General features: G+C 39.1%; 1 protein-coding gene across 7 annotated transcripts in view; it reads left to right on the top strand.

Moving 5' to 3' along the window:
* The first annotated feature begins 1,462 nt into the window (after nucleotides 1–1,462).
* The window catches only part of BRSK2 (BR serine/threonine kinase 2), a 324,417-nt gene continuing 310,739 nt past the window's right edge, over nucleotides 1,463–15,140 (top strand). For all 7 annotated transcript variants that reach the window (XM_054200490.1, XM_054200495.1, XM_054200493.1 and 4 more), the window contains exon 1: nucleotides 1,463–1,855. In XM_054200490.1, coding sequence (XP_054056465.1) covers nucleotides 1,762–1,855 — 94 coding nt within the window. In that variant the 5' untranslated portion in view covers nucleotides 1,463–1,761. The remainder of the gene's footprint in view (nucleotides 1,856–15,140) is intronic.

Raw genomic sequence — 15,140 nt, 5'->3', positions numbered from 1 at the left:
GAAATGAGTAAAGATGAACCATTAAGAGCAAAGCAGGGGAAAGTCAAAGCAAGCGTTGGGGTTTTGTTTCCTGAGGAGACAGGAGGATACCTTCAAATTGGTTTAAGGTTTCAGTCCGCTGCCTTGGTTTCCTCCCACCTTCTCATCATGTTACTCCTCTGCAACCTGTTGGGTAGAGTTGTGTTGTCTGTGATACAGGTAAAGAGCCAATTTCTAGTTTTATTCCAATTCATGTCAGCAGCTGCTGTCTGTAAATACAGGTATTTAAAAAAGGTAAATTTCCCTCTTAAAAAAAAATCCCAAACCCAAAGAAACCTGAAATAGTCTTTTTTTCTCAATGAACAACAGATAATGATAAGGCTTGTTCAAATTTTGCCCTCTCTGCCTCTTTCTTTTACAGGCTTGTCAAGGCTTCCCTCTCTGACTGAAGAATCATTGCTGTGTGTTGTGTCTCAGTTGCAATTTGTTCAGAATATCTTGACCAGTTTTCTGTCTGGAGTGGAGCAGAGAACAAGGTAAAAATTGAACTTGTGTGTGGTAATGGTTTCAGCTTGATAGCCTTGGAGTCTGGCTGAAACTGTTGCATGGTCCTGAATCCAGAAAATACACAGGCTTGTGCCTAACTTGAAGGATATCTGCAGAATCTTTTATTTCATCCAACTCCGTAAGCTCTGAAGGTTAAACACAGACATAAGTACTTAGACAAAAGCAGTGAAAGTTTTCTTATGCTGCTAGTATGGGGCCTGTGAATCTGGGAATCAGTTCCTATTGCCACCTAATTCCTGGATTTTCTGCTGTATTTCTAACTAAGATAGTGGTCATGCCATTTTTGATCTGGTCATCTAACGACCTGAAGTCTGTTTGCTCCCATCAAACTCCAAAGCAGGTCTGTCACTGAGTTCAGTGGTTGTAGGATTTGCCCTGTTGTTTTTTTCCTATCTTTTTTCTCTTCACCGCCAAATCCCCCAAGGCTGTCTTTAAAGGGTAAAGCCCACAGAAGATGTAGATCCTCTAGAGTCAAACAGAATCAATGAATTTCTCAAGCTCATTTTCAGAAATAGTTTTTTTTTTTTTTTTTCCCTTTCCTATTTCCTGACACAATATCAGCCTTTCTTTAATACTCTGGAAGTAGAGCTGCACAGTGGAGTATGATTCAGAGGGAGAAAAAAATAAGTGTATGCTTGGGTCTTAAAATAATATACACATTAAACTATATTTAATCGTGCTTTATCAATAGACTGATAAACTTACGTGTTTGCTATTGCTCATGATGCTCTGTAGCAGGCTGAGGCAGTAACTGCTGCTGATGGAAAAGAAAAGGTAGTGGAAGGAGGAGGGGAGAAGGAGGTGGGAGACGAGGGGATTGGCTGCTTTTAATGTCAATCACAGCTGCGGCCGCCAGCTCTTCCGCTGCTCTGGCTCTGGCTCTCCCTTGAACAGCTCCTAGAGAGAACAAGGCGTGCGGAGCTCAGATCACCAGCATCATGCTCCTTGGGCTTGGATCGTAGATCCCCCTCTTTGAACACTAAAATAACTCCTTCGTCCGTCAGCGTCCCAGGCAGACCCAGCGAGAAAACACGCACGTGAGAGAGAGAGAGGAAAGAAAGAGGAGGAAGAGAAAAATCTGCAACCAAGTGGACTAAAGCAAAGAGAAAGAGTGCTTTGCTTGCACAGCTGCAAAGTGGGAATTTAAAGAACCTGCAGAGAGAAATTCCAGCTGATCAGCACATACACATTGCAGAATTACAGATCCAGGTAGAAATGACATCAACAGGGAAAGAAGGCAGCGGAGCTCAACATGCACAATATGTTGGACCCTATCGTTTGGAGAAAACCCTAGGAAAAGGACAGACAGGTTGGTTTTTTTGCAGCAGCACTGGCGCTAGGGGGAAGGTGCTGTAGCAGCCAGTGAGGTGTTGGGGATGGGATATTTGAGGGTTCAGGTTTTCCTATTTGCTGTTTTAGTGGAGATAATATTCCTAGGGAATTTTTGCCTTTATTTATTTTTAGTTTTCATTTTAATTCTTTCTTTTCTTCCTTTTTCTTAAAAAAAAAAACCACACCAAAACCCCAGGATGCTTTATGTTCATTACTCCTGCTAATGGGTGTTGTTCTGATGACAGCCGGAGTGCATGCAGAGGGAAAAATAGATGATGTGCTGGTGGTGAATTTTCACATCAATTTCTTCAGTGCCCTACTTAGGAGCATTTTTTTTTTAATCAAATTATATTGAAATGAAAGGTTCACAGCCTGTAGTACCGAGGAGGTGGTGGTGGTAGTGGGGGAGTCACCAGCAGTATTTCATGACATCATGATTGAAAAGGGTGTAGTCCTTAAGGTGCAGTTGGGGGGGTAGAAATATGTACAGTATGTCTGTGGCACTGACTGCTGTGGGTATTTAGCAAATATGGATGGCTGGGCTGGTGGTTTTTGTGGGTAGGCTTTGAAATAAAAGAAAAATAGGGGATCGGTAGCAGAATTCATTCTGGTTATGCTATGTTTTTGTAGGAGGGATTGGGAGGGGGAGGGGATGTTATTTAATTATTTTTCTTAAAGCTTGTTTATGAAACTCGCCCCCAGCAGATTTTCCTGAATGGAACAATGGTAAGAAATATTAAAAAGAGGAAACCGAGTGGAGGGAATTAGAGAGCAGGTGCTTCTGCCCTACATGACATAATTAGATCCCCTAAATGTGTTCAAGATCTGGACTTACTGTTGCTTGCTTGGATAGCACATTCACTTCAAGGGCAGGGGAGCATTAATTGGAAGAAAAACCCTGAAAAAGAAGCCCAAATGTTTTCCTTATTTTTTTTTTTTTTTTTTTAGTAACAGGTGCAATAAGCAATGGGATGTGGGAAATTCATTGGGTTGGGAGCCCCCCAAAAGTGGATTGAAACTCGAGATTATAATTTAGGGAAAGGGGAAGATCAACTATAGGGGGGCTTATTTGGGCATGTGGATGTTAAGTGTTGTTCATTATGGTGGGACAATAAAACATGATGCATTGTGGTGTAATTTTTTTTTTTTTTTTATAACCCAGCCGAGCTTTGCCCATCTGTTGTCTAAAGGATTTAATAGGCGTTTCCATCCCCAGCTGCTGCCTCTGCTCTGCCTGCTTCCTCGCTGCCCTGCGTGGCAGCAGCTCTGCAGTCCGCAATTTTCTTAGGGACACAGTCAAAATCCAGATCTTTCTCTGTAAGAAGCAATGCTCTTCTGAGATGATTGATTATAACCCACCCCCCCCATCCTTCCCCTCCTCTTCACAACCCCATAGCAACCGTTCAGAGACATGGATGAAGATGACATTGTCTTCTAGTGAAAGTGACTTTTATTTATATTTCATTTTTTCCAAATCCCTTCAGCGTTATCAGTTGCTAAAGGTAGCTCTCTGTCACTCTTTTGGTTACCACCTTTATTCTTTGCATAGCTCAATAAACCCTTACTTCTGCAGCTGTATTCTTACTAAAATCTGTTCTGATTATGATAATGAAAATACTCTACCAAAAAATTGCATTGTATTGGTAATAAAACTGCCTTGTTTCTGCTTGTAATCCTTTCCTGGATACTCCAGGTGATCAAAGAGCCAGATGTAGATGACAAATTAATTTTTGTCTTCATCATCATTTCCTTTTTTTTCTCTCTCACCTTCTCAGCACCCCTCCCTCCCTTTTAAATACAATTGTGTCTGAGATTCCTGAAAATACAGCTGCATTAACCTTTTGCTCCATGTCTTATAGCCTGACGTTGTGGTCCTAAAGGGTTATCTGCAGCTTTGGTTATTTTTTTCCTGTCTGCTAATCTTCCTATCTTCCTCCTAAGTGATTAGAGATGTGGGGGTGGAGGGAGAAGAAGAGGATGTATTTACAGGCTTGCTGCTGTTGGCCTCTGCAGTTATTCAACCAGCTGGACAAGGGTGAAAGTTTCCTTTAGCAGTTCTACCATATAACTGATCGTTATAGATAAGTCTCTGCTGTTTGCACACATGAATGCACATAAAATGCACAATGCATGGTGTCATAGAAGCCGGAGGTGGGGGGAAGAGGAAGAGAAATCTTGAAAGTAGCTGATGTCAGTATATGTCTTCCTTGCTATACCCGCCCTTGATTAACGGAATAATGCACTGAGGTGAAATCTAACTCGGTATTAAACCTACATGGCTAAATATGGAAAGATGCCTTCTGGTCTTCTCGCATTTTCTGTGCTAATCACATTTGGGAGCATGCAGAATGCCATGAACAGTGTGTGGTATGTAGCTAGTCCTCATCCTGCTTGTTTTGGAGGGTAAGCAGGCAACCTGCAGCATTTTAGGGAGAGGACAACAAGCGCAGTATGAGGGCCTGATTCACCATGCTATGTTGTCATGGTGTGTAACTTTAAATTTGGGTTGCAGTGGCATATGGTTGAAGAAAATAGTGGTTGTAATCATTCCTTTAGCGCTTGACTTTAAAACATGGAAGATTACGAGGAAATGGCTTGAAATATTTTTTTTTTCCAAGGGGATAGCAAAGAGTGAGAAAATCTTGCAAAAGGTAATGATGAATGGAAAAAAAGTGTAAGTTGTGTTGCAAAGTCCTGTCCATTTTGCAGCGATTTTCGTATCCATCACTTTTATTTTGAATAAAATTTTTTTTACACTAGAAAGTTATTTCAGATAGGCAGGTCTAGCTTTGCTCCCAGGTACATTAATATTATACAAATGTATTAATTCCTTTTACCTGCTTTTACTGAGATCAAAAGAAGGGGGTTTTGGGAAGGAGCGTGGGCTCATAGTTCAGGGCAGACATAGACAGGGTGTCATGGAGGGAGAACTTAATAGTAAGTAGAACTCTCAACGGCTTTCTCTCTGTGAAGTTCTCACTGATTGCCACCTTAATAGCTGAAAAAAAATGTTCACCACCAGCAGCCTACTGATCCCTGCAGAGGTCCAGTTGCCATATCTGTGACATTAGTGGAACCTGGTGACATCTGTCTGTGGGTAGGCAAAACTGTCAGGGAAAAACCTTCAGTTCAAATTGGTGGGTAACAACCGTTGTTGAAAGTGTTGATTAGAATTCAAAATCGGGTATGCCAAATTTGTCCTGAGCAGCCTTCTGTGCTGGTGCGTCAAGCTTGCTGATGCCACAAAGAGAGGATTAGGGCCTCTTAGTCGGAGAAGTTGGAAAAGGGCTACGTGAGGCAGTGATGAAAAATGTCTGTGCTTAGCCCTCTGCTGGTAGTGGGACTGATAGAGGAACTATGGAAAATTATTTTTAATAATATAGCATACACATTTATTGCGTAATTTAAGTACTGTGGTAAGATGGTTTGCTTTTGTAATAGGTTGAATTCAGAGCATCTCTTGTTTACTGCAGCTGGAGGAATAGCTATTCTGTTTGAATGATTTTGCAACAATACAAGAAACAGCATCTTAATAGGAGGCTTTCATAGTAATTAACAGTAATGAGCAAAGGGTGTGTGTCATGTTACAATAAGACACGTGGAAACGGTGTGCCTTGAGAAACCCCAGTCATACCTGATCATGAAGCACTGTTTTAATTTTAGATCAAATAGAGGCTGTCTGTGTGAAATCAGCTTATTGCATATTCCTTGCGTTTTTGTTTTTTTTTTTAATCCCACAAATATCTTTGTTCCTATGTTTCTTTTGGCCTCATTAACCCCTGTTCCACCCTTGAAACTCTTAAGAGTAATTCAGATTGATTGTAGTGAATATTTATTAAAGACTGCAAAGATGAGGAACTGAAGTATTTCTTGTGAAGGGCTTCAGCATTTCAGAGGGTTTTCTTGTGTTTTCATTTGGCAGTCACTATATAGGCTTCAGCATCATTGTTTGCTGTGGCACCAATTCAATTCCAGTTGAAATTTCCAAAACGCTGCCTTGTCTACAAGCAATAAGACGTTCGCTCTAAGTGGGAGTTACCCTATTCACTTTAAGATAAACTTGATGAAAAATTTAATGTTGCTGCTCCATTTTGTCTTGTTCCTTTATTCTGTTTTAAGCCCAGTTCTGCAGATATTCAATAGAAAGAATCCTGCTTGAAACTCATGGCACTTGGACCTTCGCAAGAAGTGTAGGGGGTCCCTTTTCTGCATTGTATACTGTATGACTTACAGCTATTTTGGTGTATAATATCTTAATTATATATGAGCCATCAGTGAGGTATTCAGCAGTATGCTATTGAGTTATGTAAGAACAGAAATCAGTAAATTTGGGTCTTAGCAAAATTAGTATCCTTTTATTCAGTGGAGGCTTAAACAGGATGCTTCTTTACAGCCTTAACCACCTGTTTCCATGACACTGGCAGAAACTGAAAGTTGTTAATTTTTTTATTTGTCTCTGTCAAATTTGGTTGAAACTGAAAGCTTCAGATCTATTTGAGGAGTGTTTGGTAGACAATGTGATTTCAGAAGCCTGGTTTCCTTAGGTAAGTAGGCTAAAGAAAGTACATCATTTTCATTGATGCTGCTGTATTTTTCTGTTCTGACGTAGTCTGTTGGATCTAGAGAATCTAAAGACTACAGCTTTATTCCCTTTAGCTGTCTAGATGAATATAACATTATAGAGGTGTATATCATTGTAGTTCCCCCATGGCCTTTTTAAACAAACAACCAACAAACCATTATATATTCTATTAATGCTTTCATATGTATATTTTACTTTCCTTTAAAAAAGTTTGTTTCAAAAAAGTGAATCCATACCCTTTGTCATGATAGGGTTAATTAGTAATCATAGAAATAAAATACTGGAAACGATACTGTGGGCAGTAGAAGTATTAAGAACGAAATTTTGAGAATGAAATTTTGCCAAGAAAGGTTATGTCATAGTGATTTAGACTTACTGTATTTTGCAATAATGATTTGATCTTTCTTAACTTTATGCGCCTTTGATCTGATTGTTCCAAAGTACTGTTTGCATGCATTACTGACTGAAATAAACTAGTATTACCATGTTGCATGTCTGAACGGCAAAGTTCAGATATCCCTTTTACTACTTTCCCTCTTTTTTTTTTAATTTTTTTTTTCTTTTTAAAGCAAATTCCTGTTTGCTGTCTACAGTGAAAATGATTTTTAGCTTCCATCCTTCTGCAGACTTTATTGAGGCACGCCATTAGTCTTTTACCCCAATATCAATAGCAAAATTATTATGAACTTGTTGAAACAGGAGCAGGCTCTGAATGGTTGTTTTTCTTTGTAAAGCACAGTAAGCTTTCTCACCCAAGAGTTAAAATTCAGATACTGTCAAATGAGTAGGACTATATTACTATTTATATACCTACATTTCAGACATCAGCAGGAACTATGGAAGCAGTGATTTCACAAATAGAGTTCTTGCACTGCTCAAGCACTTTTATACTTTCTGTCACTGCTCTAATGTCATTTTGTGCCACTACAGGGGGAAGGACTGCATTAGAATCATGAGAGAGGTTGGAGAAATAGAAAAGCTTCTTAATAGAATTTACCTCTTGAGAGGAATTCTTTATGATCTCTAGAAAACCTGTGAGTCCGTGAGAAGAGCAAATGTAGCATTTTAAGTGGGTTCTTACAATTCCTTTTGTAAATTGAGTGGAGCAGCCAGTATATAATTTGGATTCTCCAACATTGCAGGATTTTTCAGTATATCATAAATTTACTCCATATATTATATTTTGGGAAGTCTTTAATATTGTATACTTTAGAGAGTTAAAAAGTAATTGCAACGGTGATAACAAACGTTGATATGTGCCTCAAAATTAGTAGGTAGGTAATACAGAACAAATGAATTCCAGCTTTCAGAAGAAATTTGAAAGGAAATGAGAAATCTGGAAGTAATGCCCTCTTCATGCATCCTCTAATGCATGAAGAATGTATTATGCACATAGGAGAACAGTCAAAATAAGAAGAGGTGGAAGCCTGGATATAGATTTCCATGAAGGTAAAGGCAGAGACATAAAATGAATGCTCAAGGTGTGCTCCTCTTCAAATGCTGAGATACTGTAAGTTGCCCTTGTGAAGTCAGTCAGTGTTTTAACTGCTGACTTCAGTAGGATGATCATCAAGACCACGATAAATAGCTAAGGGTAGATTTTTTTTTTTGTTGTTGTGGATTGTTGTATTAAGAAATGTCCCAAAGAAATTTTCTGGTTTTGTTTTAAACACACCCAAGACTTTTAGCAATCCTAGTTAATAATGGTGTTCTTTCTGCTTATGGAATATAAGAAGATTGTTCCATTTTCAGTTCATGCATAAACTACTGTTTTCCTACAAAACATCCATGCTGATCTGTAGAGTAACATGAATAATTTGTTGTAAATGGTGTTCTTGATGAACTTGAACCGTCTTCCTCTGCAGTGTCTGTAAGTGCAGAGTGATTTCCTTTAAGTCCTCTTTTGTTTCAGATTTTCTGGCACACAACTTTTTATCTGCTTTCCCCAACTGTCTTTACCTCACTTACGAATTGGTTGCACTTAATCAATATTCAAAGATTTGGATTGTACTCTTGAATAGTAGTCTGTTGGATATGTTGCGTAAGAGTATTACATTCTATTTGGATAGTTGTGTGAGTACTTCCAACATAAATGTTTGCAACTGCAAAGTGAAAATTTAGTTTTCCTGGACAGTTTGGACATGATTCCCATGAGCACCTGTGCCTGAAAGATGTGAAGTTTTCCAGAAAGGTTTTTTTAAGAGGCACACAAATGTGACCAAATTAAACTTAATTTCAAATGTCTACTTTTAGAGCATATTAGTAGTGTTTATCCACTTCCATTTGACTTATTCTACATCTAATTATGAGTAGGGATAGAGCGTTTTTATTAATTTCTTTAATTCTGTTTACAGACTAGAAACATTATGGATAAAATTCTGGTAAAACTACACAAAAATTCCACCCAGATGATTTTTCTTCATTGCTTGGTAGCTTTGGAAGATTTGGTTTAAATGGCATTTAGGTGGAGCAGAGGAAATTGTGTTGGTTCCTTTCATAAAAGTGTGTTACTCGTTATTGATGTAGCTGCAAGCATTTTTTTCTTGAATGCATCATTTGTGGCAGAGATGCCTATGAGATCGCTGTTGTCCTTTGGGCTGTATAAACAGGACTATATTATTTCTTTTGCAATGACCTTGGGATACAGGTTTTAAAGGATAATAAGTGGAAGTGTGTGGTGAGACTGAGGATAAAGAGCAATATGGACAAAGGAGGTAAAGGGTGGTGTTTATATTTAAACAAATCCAGGTATGTTCTCTTGCAAATGGTACTGTTGCCTTCATAGTCGTGCAGAATAACCTTACTGCTGGTGCAGGTGGTGATGGATAGTTACTCAATGCTGGAGTGGGTAGAATAGAATACTTATCTTGAGTTGGCAGCCCTCTCAGTTTGATTTTGAGAAAATTATTTTATTATTTCCTCTGAAGGCTGCAGAGATCACTGTCAACTGACATAAATTAAAGTAGCCCTAAAGCTGCCCTGAATAACTCATGAAGTTCTAATGCTGAGCTTACTGTTTTGCACCCCATGGCTGTGCCAGGCAGTTTCTGCCTTTTAGACTTCTGCTGTTCCAGCTGTGGCTTCCTTGTATAAAGATTATTGCATATTTCAGAGGAAATTTTTTTAAAAATTTATTGTTCAAATAAACATTTTTAATTTGGGGTGGTGGAAGGGGTAAGGTTAGACTGGAAGGGACCATTCCTTGTGTAGCTTACCACTGATAACAGTCGGCTCTTCAGTTTCTTATCTAACATCCACCCATTGATAATCAGTGTTTTGATAATTAAGGAGTTTGGAAGAAAGTAGATAACTTGCCAGTTACTGACAAAAGGAGATTATTGCTGGTAAAAGCTTTACACCATGATTTGCAACATCAACTGATAGTCAATGGGTTAATGCTAGGTGCAGGGGGGGAATTGAGGAGAGAAACCAGCATCAAGTGTCTTAGGGTGTGCAAGTACTCTCTTTTTTTGTGGTTTTTTTTTTTGTTTGTTTTAGTGTTTCACCACTATGTGGGAATTATAGGTTTGATAATATTTCCAGTGAAATGCTTAACTTTAAATAAAAAAATAAAGGAAAACTGTTTTCAGGCATCCATTTAGTAAGTGCTTTTCTGGCTGCCTGCTTCTACTTACAAAACAACGTATTCTCTTTATATCCTGAGGCTCTTGCAGTTTTGATTTGCTATCTTTTGCAATATTTGCTTATTGTAGGAGAAAAAAAAACAGAGTGATAATGTATATTTTTTTTATTAATGTCTATATTACATACGTATTAACAAGCTCTGCTTTTGCAGTGTCATTCCTCTGTGTTCAGCCTTACATGCCATAAGCTGACTGCTCTTGTTATTTACTTATTAAAAGCACTATTGACTGGAACAAAAGTAATGGAGGAGCTGGTTTCTGTAAGAAACAAACTGGTCTGTACCAAAAATATGTTAATTTTCTACTGTTTGTCTAAAGCCTACTCTTAGAACTGTAAGTTTCAATCTGTCAAAGGTTGAACAGCAGTCCTTCAGCTGCAGATGAGAATGTACCAGGTCTTCATGCTGACCCAGCAGGGAATGCTGATGGAATTGCTTGGCGCTCTATCTTTTTTTGCTCTTTTTCTTAATTATTTTATATGTGGCTAGCAATGTAGAGAGTAGATTTCTACACATATGCACTTCTTGGAACAATGATCGTTTTGTTGCTTTGGTCCAGGATATGGTACATAGTAGCAGGGGTCCATAATGTTGGCTCATCTGCCCTATGGTAATATAATTTATGCAGAAGAGGGACCAGCAATAATGTATTTGCAGCTAAACATGAGATGGAGATGTATCATTTCCTTTTTTTAAAATCTTATTTTTAAGATAAACAATATCCTGCTCTGATAACTTTTGAGCTAAGCTAGCACAAAACTTTGCTAAGATTACTGTGTTATTGCATTTGAATTAAACCACAAATTTAAGTAGGAAAAGAAGACTTCGCATTCCAAATCCTTGTGGTATGAAATGTACTGTGTGATATGTTTAAAAATTTCTCATGTCTTTTGCTGACTGTTTGCCAGCTGAGGGTTGGGTTACTCATGCCAGCCATTTGCCCTGGGTAAGTTTCATTCAGTGACTCTGTGAATTCCTTTTAATAACTGTGACCTGTCCCTAAGATTAAGGAAGAGATTTGACTCTTAGATTTTTAACTTACTCGAATCTCTTAATCTCTCCTGGTATTCTATTCCTAAATTCTCATTTTATTTTCAGATTGTAAACGATGGGTAGCTTGACTGTCACGTTGAGATGACCTGCTGTCAGCAGGTACAGGGTTGATCTACAGTTTTCCTTGTGAAGTTCTGGTCATCTGTGTTTTTGGTTTGGTCGTTTGTTTTGGTTTTTGTTTTGGGGTTTTTTTTGGTTTTTGTTTTGTTTTTAAACTTTGAAGTTGCCTTGCCTCTTCAGACTGGAATCTGGTTCAAGAATTGGCATCCTAATCTAGAGGGTGCTAGACAGGTATTTGGTTTTTTCTACAGCTGCAATCTCCTACAGCAATTCAATGAAGACTTTAGGAGGCTATTCTCAGAAAACTTCTGGGGATGTTACAGTTCCAAGACTGAGCACCTTAATCATTTTATCCCAATTTAAGTAGACTGATGGTTACTGCTGGTAGAAATACTCTAAGCAAGAGAATAGCCTATCTCTAAAGAAGCATATATTATTGTTAGAGATATATATATATATACACACTTTTTTTTCAAACTGTATGGTCATGGTGGACTGAAAAATAAGGCACTTGTAGGGTTTTCTCCCACTTACACAGAGGCATTTGCTTTGGGAACTTAACACTGATATGCTGTGTATCCTTGGAGAATTATTTTCTCTTACGTATGTTTTGTCTTTCACACTTCATGTGTCTTGCCTAGGTTGTGAACTGAAAGAAAAGATGATTTGTGTTATGTTATCTGCATATAATCCCTCTCATGCTAAGACCCTGATCTTCACTGGGCCTTTGTGTGTGTATAGAAGCTTCTACACTGTGAGGGTGAGTTGAACCTGGCACAGGTTCCCTAGAGATGTTGGGAAGTCTCCATCCTTGCATATATTAAAAAACAGACTAGACACAACCTTGAACATCCTGCTCTAGTTGACTCTGCTTTGACCAAGGGCGTTGAACTAGATGATCTCCAGAGATCACTTCCACCCTCTGCTATTGTGTTATCCTGTGCAACTGAACCATAACTTGTTCAGTGAACTGTGAAATTAAGGAACTGTTTCTTCCAGTTTTGTACCCTATATTCCCCTCTTCCTCCTGGTCTCTCTATATGTCCCTTGTCTCTTGGGCTAGGTGAAGACAGTATTTGTGGCTCATTTGGAGCCATCTCTGTTGCCTGTCCATCTTTTTTCTTTCTCTTGGAATACATTAAGGATTAAATCACAATTACTGTTTCCATTGTGGGAGCAATAGTTTGAATTTCTTTTTTCCACAGACATTCAGCACTTTCCATTAAATTTGTAGAATCTTAGAGACTTCCCTTGCTCTTTTAGACTTAGTTGAAACTTGCTAATCTATTCTGGTGTTATGGGGGAATTTACAGACAGACAGCCTGAACATTTGAATTTTATTTCCTTAAGAAATCAGGTTAAAGCAAAGCTGTCCTAAACCATGCAGCTTCTCTAATCTGCATTTGGTTTGGAAGGCCATGAGATGCTTCTATGGCAGATTCAGATTACTGGAATACAGCTACTCTTCAGATATTGATTGCCCTCGCCTTGGTTAAGACTCTTACACCAAATTTATGAGGAAAAAGTGATGCTAAACCACATTGTGATTTCCTAATGCTGGGGGGATCCCCAGCCGGCTTGATAGGCTGGATTCTTGGGTTCTTACCTACTTTCTCCTGCTGGAGCAGTGCAAAGCAGGGAGGATGGAGGCTAGAACTTGGCTCTCTCTGTTTGCAAGCTGAGCTTAGTGACTGGGAGTGTGGGAAGAAGGGAGCCCTCTCTGTATTTCCTCCATGTATCCATTTTGGTGCAGTGGCAGTATTTGAAGTAGTCCTTTCCTGCAGAAAGCTGAGAGGAAGACTGAGAGCTGTTTGTGTGTTTGCAATGCCTGTCTCTACAAAAATCGTCACCAAAGACAAAGCCAAGTATTATATTAGAACTTGGCAATGACACAACTGCTATAGCCCTATTAAACACAGGCACTTGTTTTGTTGAAAAGACATGGCTATGAGTGGCACAGCTTTTAAGATTCTTTATACTTTGTGAGCACCAGCTTTAAATAGTTTTTCGTTAGCTTTTGAAACTAGTTAAATCTATGCTTTTTTTCCAAACTTCCCAATCCTATAAATCAGTAAACCTTGATTAAAGTCAGTAATCATTGACAACAAAGAAAGATCTGTCCTAGTGTTTCTGCGTTTTGTCCCGTGCTGCTTTTCTTCTGGATCTGTGGTTTATTTCATTGCTCATACTTGTGAAATCACATCTCTCTTGCTTCTGGTTGTTTCCTGATTGTGCTGAAGACATTACTCAGTCAAATTCACGGCTCAGTTACAACTGTGCAGCCCCAGTGACTTCAGTGCCTTGCTCAAGTTTATCTGAGAGGGGAGTTTGACCCATGAGCAAGCTTCTCGTTGATGGCAGCAGAGGCAGACCTCTGGCAGTGTTCTAGTTAAGAGCAGCCTAGGAATACATCTTGTCTGCAGTGAATATTCAAGCAAATGAGAGCACAAAGTGGAATGATACTGTAAGTGAATTCAATTCAAACTGGAAATACAGGCCCAGCATTTTTCAAATTACTAGCTTTCATCCTTAAAGCAGAAGTCTGTCTGCTCAGCTAACAGACAAATTAAAGCAAACAAACATTTTAATACTTTAGCAGTAACTTTTCTGTAGTATTCCGCACGTATGTATGCTGAAATCACCTGACCAGTTTGCATTAAGCTTCAGGATGTAGAAAACGTCCTTACCTTTATCATAACTGCATCTTTGCTAGGGAAGATGACAGCCAGGCCACTAGTATGGTTGGGACAGTTGCCATCGTGTTAGCAGGTGGCTCTTCTTGCTCAGAGGAAATGCTGTAAAAATAGGCATGGTTTCTGGATCTGTGTCGTAATGCTGTCGTCACCATTACTCTTACCACCATTGCATCAGATGAGTTACAGCTGAGAGCCTCTTTAGCTCCGCCAGTGCTAAGTGTTTCAGTGCCTATGGCTCTGCGGAACCAGGTGGTCTGTGGACTGCTTCTCAAGAATTCATAAAAAGATTGATTAGAATAGCAAATGTATCATATTTACTGTTTAGGTGTCTGCTTCTCTACTGTAGATTTCTGAAAAGTCCACCAGAGGCGAGAAACCCGTGTGTGGTAGACCTTTTTCTCCTCACTGAAACAGTGGGAAGTGAAAACGTGGCAAGGCAAAGGATTTTAATCAAAGGGTATATCTACCTTGCCATCAGAGGCGCAACTGTAGCGCTGGTGGGTAACAGTATTATATCCTGGCACAAGGAGCAGTGAAAATACGGCAGTGCAGGCTGTGTGAGGGTTGCAGAAGTGTACCAGAGCACGTAAGAACCTTGCCCTGTGTAAAAGTCCAGTCTTCCCCATCTTTACCTGATGATTTACTTGTACCAGTTGTGCCTTTTTCTTGCTCTCTTGATAAACCCTGCATCAAATCAATACGGTATGTCAGATGGGGGTAAGCTGAGTAGTTATATACGTAATGCACTGTACACTTTGTGTATGTATGACTATGTATGTATTTCACTGTTGGGTTTTTTTGTGTATGCAAAATACCAACCTTATTCTTGATCTTGTAGAGTTCTAATCCTGGTATTCCTTACTCTCAAGGCCCGTTGGATTAAAAGTACTCAACTTCTCAAAGGTTTGGGTCCCTGTTTGTACTCTTATGCTCTCTAAAATGCTACAGAGCCCTAGCTGGGTCATTTCTTGGGGGAAGTGTAGTAGAGGCTTGTACAAAACAGACTCTGTTCATGTCATTGGGCAGTTATAAGGCAGATTATTCAGAAACAAACATTATGTAGTCTTCACTGGCCCTAACAGGCTCAGCCATTGACTTGGGGTGGAGCCTTTGGCAAGTTAAATTTTATTTTATTTTTTTTTTTTCATGATGCCCTGCCGTAAAACTAAGAGAATGCTTGACTTCCCTTTTGGGACTGACAGGATTAGCCAGCTAGTATTGATAACTT

The sequence above is a fragment of the Rissa tridactyla genome, chromosome 4 (genome assembly GCF_028500815.1).
Source record: "Rissa tridactyla isolate bRisTri1 chromosome 4, bRisTri1.patW.cur.20221130, whole genome shotgun sequence".
In the NCBI taxonomy this organism is placed as follows: Eukaryota; Metazoa; Chordata; class Aves; order Charadriiformes; family Laridae; genus Rissa; species Rissa tridactyla.
Note: the sequence above shows the minus strand (reverse complement) of the source record. Positions and strands in the feature narration are given on the sequence as shown.